This window comes from Phyllostomus hastatus, unplaced genomic scaffold, assembly GCF_019186645.2.
Source record: "Phyllostomus hastatus isolate PE091 unplaced genomic scaffold, TTU_PhHast_1.1 phas_contig_308, whole genome shotgun sequence".
NCBI classification, from domain to species: Eukaryota; Metazoa; Chordata; class Mammalia; order Chiroptera; family Phyllostomidae; genus Phyllostomus; species Phyllostomus hastatus.
The window spans coordinates 959,559-975,844 of NW_025333848.1; the positions used below are offsets into that span (position 1 = coordinate 959,559).

The 16,286-nt window shown below is 36.2% G+C and overlaps 1 protein-coding gene across 1 annotated transcript in view; it reads right to left on the reverse strand.

The window, feature by feature from the left end:
* Positions 1 to 16,286, reverse strand: part of LOC123819378 (alpha-2-macroglobulin-like) — a 51,238-nt gene that overhangs the window by 4,540 nt on the left and 30,412 nt on the right. Inside the window, exons 18-31 of the mRNA XM_045839699.1 lie at positions 14,169 to 14,286; positions 13,265 to 13,493; positions 12,129 to 12,255; positions 11,659 to 11,780; positions 11,213 to 11,264; positions 7,811 to 7,894; positions 7,382 to 7,558; positions 6,971 to 7,058; positions 6,006 to 6,162; positions 5,651 to 5,725; positions 4,839 to 5,019; positions 2,576 to 2,799; positions 756 to 974; positions 227 to 354 (exon numbers count right to left, since the gene is read on the reverse strand). Of these exons, the coding sequence (XP_045695655.1) occupies positions 227 to 354; positions 756 to 974; positions 2,576 to 2,799; positions 4,839 to 5,019; positions 5,651 to 5,725; positions 6,006 to 6,162; positions 6,971 to 7,058; positions 7,382 to 7,558; positions 7,811 to 7,894; positions 11,213 to 11,264; positions 11,659 to 11,780; positions 12,129 to 12,255; positions 13,265 to 13,493; positions 14,169 to 14,286 (1,981 nt within the window). The remainder of the gene's footprint in view (positions 1 to 226; positions 355 to 755; positions 975 to 2,575; positions 2,800 to 4,838; positions 5,020 to 5,650; positions 5,726 to 6,005; positions 6,163 to 6,970; positions 7,059 to 7,381; positions 7,559 to 7,810; positions 7,895 to 11,212; positions 11,265 to 11,658; positions 11,781 to 12,128; positions 12,256 to 13,264; positions 13,494 to 14,168; positions 14,287 to 16,286) is intronic.

The following is a 16,286-nucleotide window of genomic DNA, read 5'->3' on the forward strand; positions in this document are numbered from 1 at the left end:
AGGGAAATTGATAACCTTTAAATAGTTAGGTGTGACAATAATAGATTCTGGATGTAGAATATAAACCTCATCACAGAAATCCTGTATCAATGTGAGAACACATCACTTTTTTTTTGATAAATGTAGTGCAAACATTTGCCACCTCACTGCTCTGCTTAGTGAGGAGGTCCAGTAAGAAGACTGGTTGTTATACTCAGAATTAAGTGATTCAGTAAGCCAGTCTTACCTGACATTCAGTGAGATCTGGAAGCTGGTGTGGGCTTGACTTCCATCACAAGTTTGGGGCAGAGTCTGCACCTCCAAAGCAAATGGGAATTCTTGCCTTTCTGGGAGAATATTGTATTTCAAGGATGTCTGTGGAAGATCAAAGACAAAAATCTTGTTTCTCCCTTCCCTAGTATTTTTCACAAATTCCTTAGCTCTTTTTGGTTTGTTCCATCATTTCCTGAATTAGGACTTTTCAGTGAGAATGGTTATTTTTTTAAAGATTTTATTTATTTATTTTTAGAGAGAGGGGAAGGGCAAGAGAGAGAAAAGGGGAGAAACACTGATGATATATGAGAGGAACACCACGTGGTTGCCTCTCACATGCTCCCCACTTGTGACCTGGCCCACAACCCAGGCATGTGCCCCGACCAGGAATCGAACTGGCAACCTTTCATTTGCAAGCTGGTGCTGAATCCACTGAGCCACACCAGCCAGGGTAAGAATGGTTACTGTTGACCATCTGCCCCCATCTGCTCCAAGAGTCTCACCTGCAGGTAGACACACCCTTCTCCTGTCGCTGTCATGCTGTATTCTTCAGGTATCTTTGGCAATGAGATCTGCTGTAGTAGCAAGCGGTTGTTGTTGTTTACTTGGAAATCTGTGGAAAATGTCCCTGAAGATCGGATGGTTACTTTTACAGCCTTCCCAGTACTGGTAAAAGTGGCTGCTCCATATTTAGACAAAGCATGGAGAGCCACCACTGTGTCCTGAGAGAGACAAGTGAGAGGACCACTTAAGTATGATAAAGCTTTGAGGCCTCAGAGTCCCATGTTAGCGGCCACAAAGGGGCCGCCCTTTCTGATTTCCTGTTTTGTATTTTCCTCACTTCTTAAATATTGGAGTCCTAATTTCAATATTGGTTATAATCCTTAAATAGATGACAGCACCATAACATTCACATATCTGCCTTGGACTACAGCTTGTTTTATTTTCCAGAAAGTTGATCCTTTTCTCTGTATAAATATACATGGGATATAAATATAGAAGGTATATGTGAATGGGAATCGTTTATTGGCATTAGCTCTTTGCCTGATATGTATATATATTTTTTGGTGAATAATGATTTTTCTTCATCAAAGAGTTTTTTTGTGTTAGAAATATTATAAAGCTGAGTCATAACTATGTATTTTTCTTTTGGATGATTCCTAAGTATTAATTACCTTGCATATTAAAAATCTAGATTATCTGTATAATATAATTTTCTTTTCACTTTCAATATACATATTGAGAAAAAGAATGAAAACAAGTTCAGTTGTCACTCTGAAAGCGCTTGAACACTGCACAGCTGTGGTCGTAAATGCCACCACCCAACCAAAGGTCAGCCGGGCTCTCACCCTCAAATTAAATTCTGCTCTGCTGTGGAGGTCAGTGCCCTGAAAGAGCCCAGTGTTTTTTGCAGCCATGATCAAGGTCATGTTTTAGTTTCCCCAAAGAAAATAATAATTAACAGTAATTATAATGATCTCCTTGGTATGTTGATATTTTTATTTGGCTTTTCCTTTTTTACTGGAAGTTTGAATTCTCCTATTCATGCTCCTACTTTCAATTCTCATCAACACTGAAGGTGTATGACATCCTTTAAATAACATATTTATAAGAAGTGAATACTAACTGTTCTAACAACATTATTTAGTTTTTTTTTCCATTCATGTGGAGAAATAAAACATCAAATACAATGAGGAAAGGATGGAATGCCATTTTTCCATAGGTATATAGGCTAACATCTAAATTCCCTGAAGATAAATTCCACAAATTGATGAATTTTTTAGGTATAAAATTCATACCTAAAGTTAGGCTCAGGAGGTTGGATGAACAGATACTTCTTTATGCTTTCATGAATAAGTAGACAGAAGAAGCATGAAATGTATCTGTTATAGAAGAAACCAGTTAAAGGAGACCTAAGAATGAAGGAATTTTCAGGGAGAGATTATTTGGTTTTGAGTAGTACTCCTGGGAATATTTTGAAAGAACCTCTTATAACTTCCAAAATATTGATAGATTTTTAAAGTCATTCTGCTATGGCACAAAGAGGTGCCCTGTCATTGCTTTAGGGAGGCAGAGTTGTTACTGGAAAGAAGACACTGTGATAATAACACAGGAACATGAACAGAATTTTTGGCATTTTCTTTGTAGCTCTCTCTGACTTTTATTTTTATTTATTTCTCATTATCCCTGAATTCTAATAATATTTTCCTCATTTCAAGTTATTCTCACCTTTATGTTTTATTCTTGGGTATGTTTTTATCTTGTTCAAACCTTCTTATACCTAAAGGTGAAGTAAGAAGTTCTGGGAAACTGTTGTACAAACCTGGGTAGAGGAGAAGCCCCCTTGAGAATTCTGTTGCTTTGTGATCCATTTCACAATGTGTGATGCAGAAGTCAGCTCCTCTGAGGTTGGAGCAGGGTTGGCCGTGAGGTGAGCGAGGAGCACGTAGGATGTCATCTCTACCTCAGCGGAGGGAGCCTGGAGTTCATTAAAATACTCCAGTGGTGCCTGGGGATTCTGAGGTCGTGTCCAGTAAACAGAATTATCTGGGGGTGAGAAAAATACATTTGTAAGTGACTACATATTCACATTTAATTTAAGGTGAAAGTACCTAAGCCAGAGCTGAAATGAGGGCTGCATTCCTATGATACCCTATTGAACCTTATCTCAATGATTTTCTTCTCTGTAAACCTGAACATGGCTTGTTTTAGCCAGGTTTAGGTAGAAAATGTTGCTGGAATCAGAAGCCCATAGCCATTTAAGTTTTCAAATGTATGCTACTTCTGGTGACAGAGCAAAAGAGCAGAGAGCAAGTTCTCTCACTGGTGGTCATACTTTCTTATTTCTGACATTTCCCAGACTTAATCTGAGGTTTGTTAAGTTTTTTATAAAACCTACCTTTGCAGGGGTGTCCAACCTGGGCTACATGCACCCCAGGATGGTAATGAATGTGACCAGACACAAAATCGTAAGTTTATTTTAAACCTTTTGTTTTTGCTCTCCAGTTTTTGTTAGTGTTTGTGTATTTAATGTATGGCCCAAGACAACTCTTCTTCCAGTGTGGCCCATACATGCCAAAAGGTTGGACACCCCTGTTAGAGGCTTCTTGTGAAGATTATAGATCACTTGAGATAATGGAGTTCATGTTCATTAGGTTGGAAAAAAATGGAGTGATCCTTAAAATACCAAATATTGACAAGGGTGTGAAATAATGGGAACCTATTTAACTGCTGTGGGAAATAAACTGCTCTTTGGAAGGCAATATGGCAATATCCAGCAGAAGGGAAGATGTGCTTAGCCTACTATTCAGCAATTAGGCTTCTCGAAGTATGACTTTGAGAAACTCACACATATGCACAAGGAAACATGTATGTATTCACTGAAGCATGCCTTGTTATAGCAACAAATAAGAAATGATATCCACAAGGAGAGACTCTTCATATAAATTATGACCTTTTATATATGGTAATATATTATGTGGCAGAGAAAATTAATTAACTAGAAGCACAAGCACCCATGTAGGGGACTTCTGGTGGCATAATGCTGAACTTCAGAAAATAAAAGACAAACAAACAGATAAGAAGACAAGATGCAGAAATACTCAAAAGTATGATGCTGCTTTATCTAAAGATTAAAAATGTAAGAAACTGGAATATTATTTAGGGATACTTATGCAGTAAAAATATTAAAGAACTCAACAGAAATTGTGATGACAAATTCAGGATACTGATTCCCTTTGGGAGTGGGAGTGGTACACAGGGAATTTTTCCTACAATGGTAATATTTTATTTCTTAGGAAGAAAGGTATAAAGATGTTTTCTAATTATTATTTATACATTTTTATGTATCTGAAATATTTTCCAGTGAAGTTTTAAGAATAAATTATTAACGACACTGTCAAGGGAGAAAGGCAGAGTGTTTCATTGGATCTCTTTTTATCGTTTGCATTTTATTTCTCTTTTTCTTGGACCCCTGCCTTCCACATAGACTATTGTTTACATAGAAGTATTGTGTAGATATGAAAAGATTTGTCAACATCGCCTGTCTTATAAAATGAGCATAAAATACTAGAGTTTTTTCATGGGGTTACTTTCTTCAACCCTTTCTTATATTTAAGATGATGTGATATATCAGATAAGGGTTCTATATATAGTAAGAACTGATATCTTAATCATAGTAGCTCACACTTTTATAGCACTTACTATGTGCCATATACTCTAGCCACTGCCTTACACGTATTCTCTCATTTAACTCTGACAACAACCCTATGAGGTATTATCCCCATTTTACTGATGAAGGAACTGAAACACAGATAAGTGAAATGACTAGCTCAAGGTCACATAGGCAATATGTTTTGGAGCTGGTTTTCTGAGGCCAACCTTCTCACTACTGCAGCATACTGCCTCTTATCTTTTGATATGTGACTTGACTGAGAAATGCTGGATTTTATAATGATATAGACACAAGAGGGGAAAAGAAAGGGATCACAAGAGGTAGGCGTAGGGGATTTTGCAATGCAGTGGTACAGAGACTACTGTACTACTGTACAGAGAATGTGGGATGGGGGTTTCAGGTGTGCTCTCACCTTCCTTCACTGCTTCCTCATCAAGTGACTTGAGTACTTCGCTCTTTTTTTCCTGGTTACCTGCCAGGGCAAAAGCATAGGCCAACAGTGCCTTGGTATAGACATGGCTTCCATGGGATCCCTGCTTTGCTGAATTCCAGGCTGACTCCAGGCAGAACAGGGCATTGCGGACAACAGGGTGCTGTGAAAGGTGAACAAGAAGAGAACTGAGTTACGTGAACAGGAGGCTAGCATTCCCAGGTGAACACGCAGATTGCAGCATAGGAGATAAAAAAGGATTTCAAATGCATTTGTCCATCTATTCTCATTCTTATAAAGAGAATAGTATTTTTTTAATCTGGTATTCTCAGATTTATGAGGCAGGAATAAAAAGTCATATCTTTAGAATTCATTGTGTGTGGGTGTTTGAGGGGATGCCGTTAGGGGATAGATAAATAGCCTAGAAGTATCACTGGAAAAGTCTAAGGGGTGTCCAAAAAGTGGCCCATGGACCGGCATGCGCCCCAGGATGGCTACAAATGTGGCCCAACACAAAATCATAAATTTACTTAAAACATTATGAGACTTTTCTGTGATTACATGTTGGCTCTTCTATTTAATGTGTGGTTCTTCTTCCAATGCAGCCCAGAGACACCAAAAGGTTGGACACCCCTGGTAATGGATTGATGAAATTACTTATTGATCTGGGAAGCATTACATTGCATACAAGGAAAGCTGACACTTGGCTTCAGTAGAGTGGCATTCCAAACAGCAGGTCAGTAGTATCATTGCAACCGGAATTATGCTTCAGCAGGGAAGGAGGTGGTACCTACAGTGATGGGAAGAGGAATCTCCAGAAGGGCGATGGTGATGTAGGCAGAGAGGGTCTCTTCATCTTCTACTCCTCCCTGTAGATGTGAGTGTGAGAGAGATTTGAGCAATTTAACTTTAGAGAATGTTCTCAATCAGCTCTGTTTTCTGCAGTTTCATGGAATTTATCCTTACCCATATTCATTCCCAGGGGGCAAATTATCACAATCAACCTAAATGCCATCCCCTCTTTCTTGGTGCTATCCAGGTTTTATTTTTTTTCTGATACTTTCCTTAAAGAATTTCTTCATTGTTACCTCCTCTCTTCACCCTCATACACACCATAATTGACAAGTCAAAGCTCTGAGAACACTTCACCTTAATGGCATTGTTAAGCAGTGACCCAGAACTTCTGAAACAGCCATTGTCCTTCTGCTTATGGGACAGCCAGGTGAGGGCTTCGGTAATGTATGCTTCATCAATGAAGATGTAAGTTCGAGCCTGGGCAAAAGTCTTCAGTACAAAGGCGGTGAGCCTGAGGGTGGAAGAAGGGATGATAGTATTTGTCTTATCCCATAAATGGTTTTACAAGCACTTTGCAGCAATAGGCTTCATAGGACACTTCATACATTTATATAAATCATCTAACAGGAATTCTTGTGTACATACAAAGCTCCCATCTCCTTTGGACTATTGGATTAACTTGCTAGATCTAAAATTTCCTTGTGGACTCACTTCCCCTTTGCTATAAAGTCTAAATAGTTCTAATGTTACTTAAAATAATTATTTAAGTTTTAAAATCTTTCTTCTCTTTACAGATTTCCTCCTGCTGATGGAAGAATCTTCTCATACAGCTGTTACATGCAATAATAACCTCTAATATTGGTTTGTCTTGGAGATTTTAAAAATGTTTCATATTACTGGTCCCTCTCACTTCTTTTCTTCCATTGGTGAATTTATTCTCAGTTAACTTGAACATGATCTAAAAAACATAATATAATCTGAAGTGAACATGGTTTATCTAGAAGTTATATGATATGTTCATTGGCCATATCATTAAAATGCTCATGGTAATGGGAGTTATTTTAGGAAAAAAAATAGCCATTTTAGGAAGACCTTGATGTATCATTAACAGGATGAATTTTGGAAACAAGTGTAACATACATGTATTTGAATCTCAGCTTTTCTGATTATTACCTTGATAATCTTGATGTATGTATCTAGTATAACCAACTATAAGTTTAACAATACATATCTATAGGGTTATGATAAATATAATTATGATAATATATGTAAATGTGCTGGTACAAAAAAATAGGAGCTCAAATAACTCTTTCTGTTACCAGGTGTTGCCTGCAGTCCTGCCATGTTTCTCCCCAAAGGTGCTGTAGGAGCCGTCGTTGTGCTTATAGTTCAGCTGTCTCTGGTAACCTGGAATGGAAGGTTAATGATACAGCATGAAAGATCCTATATGCTGCAGCCAGCAAAATACTGAAATGCTTTGGTTTCTCTTGTGATATTTCCTAAATTATGCTGTCATATGTTGGAAGGTTCTGAGTCCTAAATATTTTATTGGAGGTTGGATGCCAGATAGTTACCGTAAAATTAACTGTCATAGTATTCTTATCATAAGAACAATCATAGTATGACAAGCTAATGCATAATAGTATTGATAAGTAGCTCAAGCCTATTGGGAAATCCACTCTATTGTTAAAGTAACACTGAAGTTTTCACTCACTCAGTCAATCACTCACCAGTATTGAGGTAGCCAATGGCCTTGGACTTGAGCTCTGGAGTCAGCTGTTGTGTTTCATTTAGATAATTCAGAACATAGATGTTAGGAGCGAAAAGGACCATATTCTGTTCTCCACATCCATAGGGCATTTGGAGGAGATTTTGTGTGTTTCTCATGGCAGAAGCTAATATGTCTCCTAGGGAATGGAAGAGATAATAACCTATCAGAATCAGTAAGAAGAGATAAATTATTAGAGGAGGTAAAGAAATGAGGATTTTTAGGAAAGGTAAGTCTTCCAGGGACAGGAGTATGTTTGGAATCAATAAATGAGCCTTAAAAGGTAGAGAAGAAAGAAGTTTCAATTACAGTTGTTATTTTGAGAAAGTAGTTATGGAAAAACATAGTAGAAACTATCAATATAGAATAATCTATGGGACTAGAGACTCACCCAAGACTGAGAAGGAGGCTCGGGCAGATTCTTCTACCACATTTGGTGGCAGTTTCAGATGTAACTGATCAGGTACTTCAGTACCTAGAGAAAAAAACAAAGCAGCCATAGTTAAAATTATTTCTGCTATATATCTTCCTGAAGGTCTCTAAGACCAAGAAGTCAGAACTATGCCTTATACCTAAACTTCTGAAAAGTTGTCTCTCAATATTTCAGATTTTTATATCTTAAATGTGTATGAACAGGATACTGAAATTTCCAGAACTTCTCCTTCCCCAACCATTTTGTTCTCCCTATGTACAGAGTTGCATTCCAAAAGAAGTCTACACATTTACAAGTGCCCCTGATGTCATCCAAAGCTAATATGAGATGACTATCACAAGATGGTATATTTAATGCCCATTCCCAACCTCCTTACTCAACAGTTGTGTGAAAAAAACACCTTATATATACAGAAGCAAAATAAAAATATCCCCAATGTTCCTGTATTCTACAATCCATTCTGTTTTAACTTCTATCAAATTTCACCAAATATGAAGATAGCATTTTTATGGAGACTCTAGATATGGGGGTGAAGATGAACAGTATTTGTCTCATTGAAAATTAATAAAATAATTGTTGCTGATAAGTGTACATTTATTGCCATTTTAATGTTCACGAATTATATGAAGATAAAAAAGAGAAATGTTATATTTATCTTCATACTACATCTGTTGCTCATAAAATTAATATGACTTATGTCAAAGGGTACAAAGTTTTGGTTATGCCAGATGAGTAAGTTCTAGAGATGTACTGTACAGCATAGTGCCTACAGTTAACAATATTGCATTTTGTACTTAAACTTTTGTTAAGGATAGATCTTATATTAAATAATAGAGTGGGAGGAAACTTTTGGAGATGATGATTAGGTTTATAGTATAGATTATGGTATATACTTAACTCTCCAAACTCATTAAGTTGTATACATTAATTCTGTATGTTTTAAAATTATATTAATTACATATGGTTATGTAATTAAATTTAAGTTCAATCATGTAATTAAATATATAATATAATTATGCATTAAATACCATATTTTGCTGTGCATAATGTGCACTTTTTTGCCCAAGTTTTTGAGGGAAAAATGATGAGCAATTATACACGGGAAGTACCTGAAATACCTTGTATCTGTTCTTGTGTTTTGTAATTATTTGTTACATGAAATTTCTTGTACCACACTATGTTAAAAAATAAATACTAAAGTTCCTTTACAACACAAAAAACAAGTATCTAAATATAAATAAATAAATAATTGAATTAAAAAATTAACATACAAGATTTTTTTCCTGAAAGTTTGGGCCAAAAACAGGGATGTGCATTATACACAGGAGCCTGTTATACACAGCAAAGTATGGTAAATGCATGGTTATACTAATTATGAATATATCATTCATATGTCAAATATGTCTATTACCTTCCAAAACACATTGTTGTAAGGAAACAGATACCATAAATAAAGTAAAAAGACAAATTACCAACTGAAAGGAAATATTTGGTAAGATATTCAATAGATAAAGACTCAGTGTCATACAGCTGAATCAGAGAAAAGACCAACTCCTCCAATATGAATGGTCAAGGATATAAAAGCAATTCATAAATATGAATAAATAAATTCACCCTCACTCATGACTAGAGAAGTGTAAGTTAAAACAACAACATATTATTTCATCCAAATATTTGGTTAAAATGGAAACTTTTATGGCAATAGATGACAGTGATCATTATGGGGAATGCAAAGTGGTAGAAATATAAATTTAGGTAATAGAATGTTTTAATTCTTTTAAAAGTAAGAATATATACACACTGCCTTTTAACAGGAAAGTCACAGTCTGGTGTCAACTTTAGGTGTACTTGTGTGCACACATGGGACTGGCTGAGGAACCAGGCAGAACTGTGATACTGACAGTGTGGAATTAGAGGGAACTAGGAGGAATTATCTAACCTTATAATTTAACATGGGAAACATGTCAAGACCAGTTGATGAGTAAGAAAAAGGGAGTTAGTTATAGGCAGAAACTTATGAAACTCATACCACATACATAAACCATAATACACAAATTCATCTGCACATTATTATTTTTAATCATACAGGTATGGTCATGGAAGTGTTGAAAAAGACTGTAAGGGGGTGATACTGGCCTGTGATACGAAGTTCTGTTTTGTTTCATTTTTAAAGGAGAATGCGTTTCTGTATTACATAGGTAATTAAAATTAATTCTAATAAAACTGCCTGGTGATTAGCTTTGACATACAAGAGATAAATCAAAATGAAGAACTCAGAATTGGAGGAGAAACCAGGATAAAATGCTTTGGTGATAACATTAAGTTCATTTAAATGTAGAAGGAAAGCTAAACAACCAGACAGTTATGTACTTGGAATACTCTATGTATTTGAAGTTTTGACAATATAAAAATCACATTGGTCAGAAATCGGTATGTAGATAGAGAAAGACCAGGAACGCATATATGATGTTGTTTTGACATTGGTTTGAGGTAAGAACACATTGTGTTGATAAATTTCTTAGCGCACTAAATTTCTATAAAAGTTTTTGTTTAGACTAGAAAATTCTTTGCCAAGATAAAGTTATATCTTCTACTGTAAACTTCAGTCACTGGCAAATGACTGAGAGAGCTTAGGTACAGGATTGGCATCGAACAAATACTGACATGACAGTAATGGTACAGGCTGCAACAGCTTTTATTTTTGGTAAATAGCATGGTCCCATTATCAAATGCTGTTGGTTCTGCATGTATAAGGGACACATGGACAAAGCCAAAGGGGGGTAGGATCAACGGTGGGAGGTGGGGATGGCTGGGGTGGGGGTGGAAATGGAGACAACTGTATTTGAACAACAGTGAGAGAGAGAGAGCAAGAGCACGCTCTCATGTGCAAGAGAGGTTCTTAGTTTTCTTCAAGGAAGAAAATAGATTATAGTGAGAGTGGATCAATTTAAAAAAAACGCTGTAGGTTCTGAAAAACTCAGTGGTGGGATAACCTGAATTTAGCTATCCATATATTGTATTACTAAGTATTCAAAGAAATATCCCATTGGCAATATTCTGATTCCACCCACTTTCTACCTATAACCACATACATACTGGTCAGAAAGACATTTTGGTGGTTGCACAGATGCTGTAAGAGAAAAAAGAGTTATAATGCACGAGCTAGGGATATTCTCCTGATCAAATTACTTGGCCTCTCTAAGACCCGTTTTCTCATTTGTCAAATGAGAACCACCAGGTTCTTTGGGTCTTACTGGCCTTATAGGATTAAGTGTAGATATAACATATAAAATTCTTTGATCTTCATATGTTACACAAGTTTTAGTCAATGTTATTTTAATTATTAAGGCTGATTCTTACCTGATGGGCAAAGCAGGGAGTTGAATGTTATTTCCTTCTCTAGTCCTTCAGGCTTTGTGTGGAAAAAAGAAAAGTCAGAGGTAAGAATGGACTCACTTTCAGAAAAATTGTATTGATAGGGTAACCACAAATTTCTTGATAGTAAACAGGAGAAGTGGAACTGACTTCTCAAATGTACTATATAAATAAATTTTATAAGTAAAACAAATATGAAGGAGACAGGTTGACAGATGAAAAAGTGAGGGAAAATGAAAAAATAAATTAAGAGAAAAGGGATGGAGAGACAGAGATATAGACATGCACAGATATCTATATTTATAAAATAAGATTATGAAAGATGATCATATATTATTTAGCTCCTGTTACCTAACAGTTACAATCTTAACTGGATTCACTGTTGTTTTTATTAACTCATTGCAACCTATCAAATGTGTAGGCTTACTCACTTCAACCAAAAGGGGCTTGATGATTTTGTCTTTCATTCCATATTCAGGGACCACAGCCACCTCAGACCCACACAGTTCTTGAGACTTCACTGCCTCTGCGCTCACGGTGAAATTCACACTCCCTGAAAAAACGGGCCAGTAGAGATGAGCACTGTCTCCCCTTTCCTCCATACCTTTAAACTCCAAGATTTATAAATGTTCTGTAAACTTTTTTTTTGGTTTATAAAAACACAAGACTAGAAATGGAAGTGGCATAAATTAGAAAATAATGATATCGAGTATCCAAGGTGATAAGGAGGAAAGGGAAATAGGAATATCCTTCTAGACACCCTAGAATAAGAAACAAAGAAAAAAAATTCTACCGTGTGGGAGAAAAGACATCTTTGAGAGAAGTAGAACTGAATATAAGAATCCCACTGTTATACAAACTTGAAGCAAGATTGAGTAGTTCCTAGGAATCTGTCTCTTACCTAATGACTTTGGGGTTACTGCCCAGGATACGGTTTGTCGTCCATTCTCACAGATGCAGTAAGAGTCTTCTTCCTTCTCCACTGGGACAGCTTGGAATGCAGGAGAGGCTTCTAGGTGCACACTGACCTGAAACCACACAGGAGACAGAGACAAGAGATCAGAGGAAGAAGGGGAGTGAAGTGAGAATGGCTTGTAATAAAACATTTTGGAGACATGGTTAGATTTCAAGTTGCCTAATTCTGAAGATTTTATAGGTAGATTTGAACCCTAAATATTAGTATTTTGGTATAATCTTCTCTTTCATGTGGTGGGTGAGGTGAGGAAACATCATGATGACAAGATTCCTTTGGCTGGGAATCTTGACCATTCTCCAAGCTTTCCCAGCAGAGTGTATAAGATTTATAAAGTTATTGTTTCAGCAGAAATAAGATGTTCACAAATAATTTTTAATGAATGATACATGAAAAGTTAAATATATGAGAATATAGAGGTTGAAACCTTGAAGAATTTAAGACATATAAATGGAGCCTAATAATTTTGATGTCCATATCAGAACTCTTCATAAGACAAAACCTTCCTAACCTTAGAAGATTGTGATAAGAGTAAGAAACTTGTGACAACATGAATGGATCTGGAGAATTGTATGCTAAGTGAAATAAGTCAGTCAGAAAAAGCCAAGAACCATACGATTTTACTCATTGTGAAAATCATGGACACAGACAACAGCATGGTCGTTTCCAGAGGGAGGGGTGGATGGGGTGGTAGCAAAGGGTAAAGGGGGCTTAATATATGGTGGGGAAAGATGACTTGAGCTTGGTTGGTAGGCATGGATGCGATATATAGATTATGTATCGTAGGAATGAACACTTGAAACCTATATAATTGTATTAACCAATGTCACCTTAATAAATTCAATTAAAAAATCTTAGAAAAAAAAGAGAAACTTATTTTAAGTTGCAATCTGGTATTTAGAGATAACAACAACTATAGTGATGAATATGCACATATTATAAATATCTGATAGTATTCTTCCTCTGGTGGACACATTTTACACATAGGAGTCTGTTACTATTCCTGGGATGAAATTTATAATTTAAGTAACCCTGTGTTTAATTTAGTAGAGAGAGATTCTTACCCGGATGCATTTGGAAAGGTAGTTGATGACAGTAGCCTTGAGTGTGAAGGCCTCTCCACGGATCACAGAGTAGGGCATTGTGAGCTCCACAAAGAAGGGCTGGAAGGCTCGGAGGGAGGCAGGAAGAGAGAGACCAAGTCCAGTGTCATTGGACAGGCAGAGGGCCCCTGCCTTCCACTCAGTGATGGTATCAGGGACTGTTACTCCTACTTCAGCCACACCCGATGAGCTGGGGAGGATGGCAAAGTGAGGAACAGAAAGTAAGCAGTTGAGGAAATCCTTTCAAGGAAGAGAAACTTATAAATGATTCTGTTATAATTTGTATGCACTCAGAAGAAATGCCAATAATGAGTATAAATAAGACTTAATATAGGAATATATAATTGCTTTTCTTCCAACTCTTGTTTTCCATTTCAGTCTATATCTGAGTTTTCTACAGACATATAGCTATAGTATAATCTATGATAGACAATATAATTATAAACTAAATTTATAATTTGAGATTGTTCTTATATTTTCCTCTCTAAAATATTGTTCCACCGAGGGCAGGTTTATAATTTTCAGTTCTATTATTACTGTGTATCATTGGTCTGACTGATTCTGTGCTTAATTCAAGATTGCTGACCCATGAAGGATCTCTTCTAAGTGTTAATCTATGCAGTGCTTGGTTATATTTAGTCCTTATGCTTATTTTTCTGGAAATCTTTGAATTAAATTTATGCAAAATTTCTTAGCACTGATGTAATTATATTAATGAGATGTCATAGCAGAAGCAGTTATATCCAACTTCTCCTGAAAACAGCAATGTGTCTAAAAGAAAATATGTGGATGGTGAAAAATTAGCTAAAAATGGAAAAATTTGAGGAATCTCTATTGTATTTTATATATAATGACAGTTACTTACTCCACTACCACCAAGTCCCAGATCCATGTCTCAGGGAAGTACTTTCGCACAGTCTCTGTGAGAGGCTCTGAAACGTGGGCTACAGAATCCTGAACGACACTTTCCAATGCACTTACATCTATGATGGGTGAGGGATGGAGGCAGAAACAATAAATATAAAGATCAAGCTAATAATAAGTAATAAGTGCTACAAAAGAAAGAAACAGGGTGATGAAATAGGAACCAGGAGAGGACACTTGGGTGTTAGGGAAAAGCTTCTTTGAAGAGGCAATGTTTTAGCTGAGTTCATAAGTATTAGAATAAGCTAAGAGTGAGATGGGGAAAGAGAATCACAGAGAACATAGAGGCCCAGAGGCAGAAAGAGGCTTGGATTGCCCATGGGGCAGAAAGGAGTCCTCTGTGGCTACTGTACATTATCTAAGGGGAGATTTCTATGACATGGGGGTGGGAGGAGGGCAGGAGTTAAAGTTTTCATTTGGTATGTTTTTCTGTGGGAGCAAAAAAAATCATATCATTATGACAGTGGGTTTGAGAAACACTTCATAGAAGTGAAAGCTTTTTATTTCCTTATATGTCAAAAGATCAGAGTTAGAATCTCTCATTTTATTTACCTTCTGTTAATGGTGTGCTGGTAAATATTTAACAATCAGCTCTCTGGAAAAATATTTGTGCATATATATATATATTTGTACATGTATAAGTTAACTATAAATCTGATAAAGAATTATAGTATATAATTTATAAATAAAAACATACAATAATTTTTGTTTAAATTCCACATAGCCCATTGATTCTCATCGAATGTTTTCCTTGATTTTTGACAAACTCTTTAGTTTGTACTATGTATTTAACTATGATTTGACAATCTCAGACAATAAGCAAATGCCTGGTTACTATCTGACTTACTTATCAAAGAGGTAGCCCATATCATTGACAAACAGGTATGATTTCAACATGAATATTGGCTAATGTTTTGGGAACATTAAGGGGCTTCTTCACTTGATTGGTGAGAATGTAGTCTTTCTAAAAAATATATTTTATTGATTATGCTATTACAGTTGTCCCAATTTTTCCTCCTTTGCCCCACTCTATGTGGTAGCCCCCTTCCCTCCAGCAATGCCCTTCCTTAGTTCATGTCCATGGGTCATGCATATAAGTTGTTTAGATTCTTCATTTCCTATACTATTCTTAACATCCTGCTATTTTGTACCTACAAATTATGCTTTTTAATCCCTGTACCTTTTCCCCCATTCTTCCTGTTCTCTCTCCCAGCTGATAATCATCCAAATGATCTCCACACCTACAATTCTATACCTGTTCTGGTTGTTTGCTTAGTTTGTTTTTTTCAGATTCAGTTGTTGATAATTGTGAATTTGTTTCCATTTTAATGTTCATAGTCTTGATTTTCTCCTGTTTCTTAAATAAGTCCCTTTAAAATTTCATATAATAATGGCTTGGTTATGATGAACTTCTTTAGCTTTACCTTATCTGGGAAGTACTTCATCTGTCCTTTCATTCTAAATGATAGCCTTGTTGGGTAGAGTAATCTAGGCTCTATGTCCTTGTTTTCATCACTTTGAATACTTCTTGCCAGTCTGTTCTTGCCTGCAAAATTTCTTTTGAGAAATCAGCTGATAGTCTTATGGGAACTCCTTTGTAGGTAATTCTCTGCCTTTCTCTTGCTCCTTTTAAGATTCTCTCTATCTTTTACCTTTGGCATTTTAATTATGATGCATCTTGGTGTGGTACTCTTTGGGTCAAATTTGTTTGGAATTCTCTGTGCTTCCTGGACTTGTGTGTCTATATCCTTTGCTGAATTAGGGAAGTTCTCCTTCCTTATTTTTTCAAATAAGTTTTCAATTTCTTGCTCTTCCTCTTTTCCTTCTGGCACCTCTATGATTCAGATGTTGGTACTTAAGGAGATGTCCCAGAGCATCCTTATACTATCCTCATTTTTTAAAATTCTTCTTTCTTTTTGCTCTTCTGGGTGAATGCTAATTTTTTTTCCTTGTGTTTCAAATCATTGATTTGATTCTCAGCTTCCTCCCTCCTCTGTTGGTTCCTTGTAGATTTTTCTTTATTTCACTTAGTGTAAACTTTACTTCCTCATTTATGTTG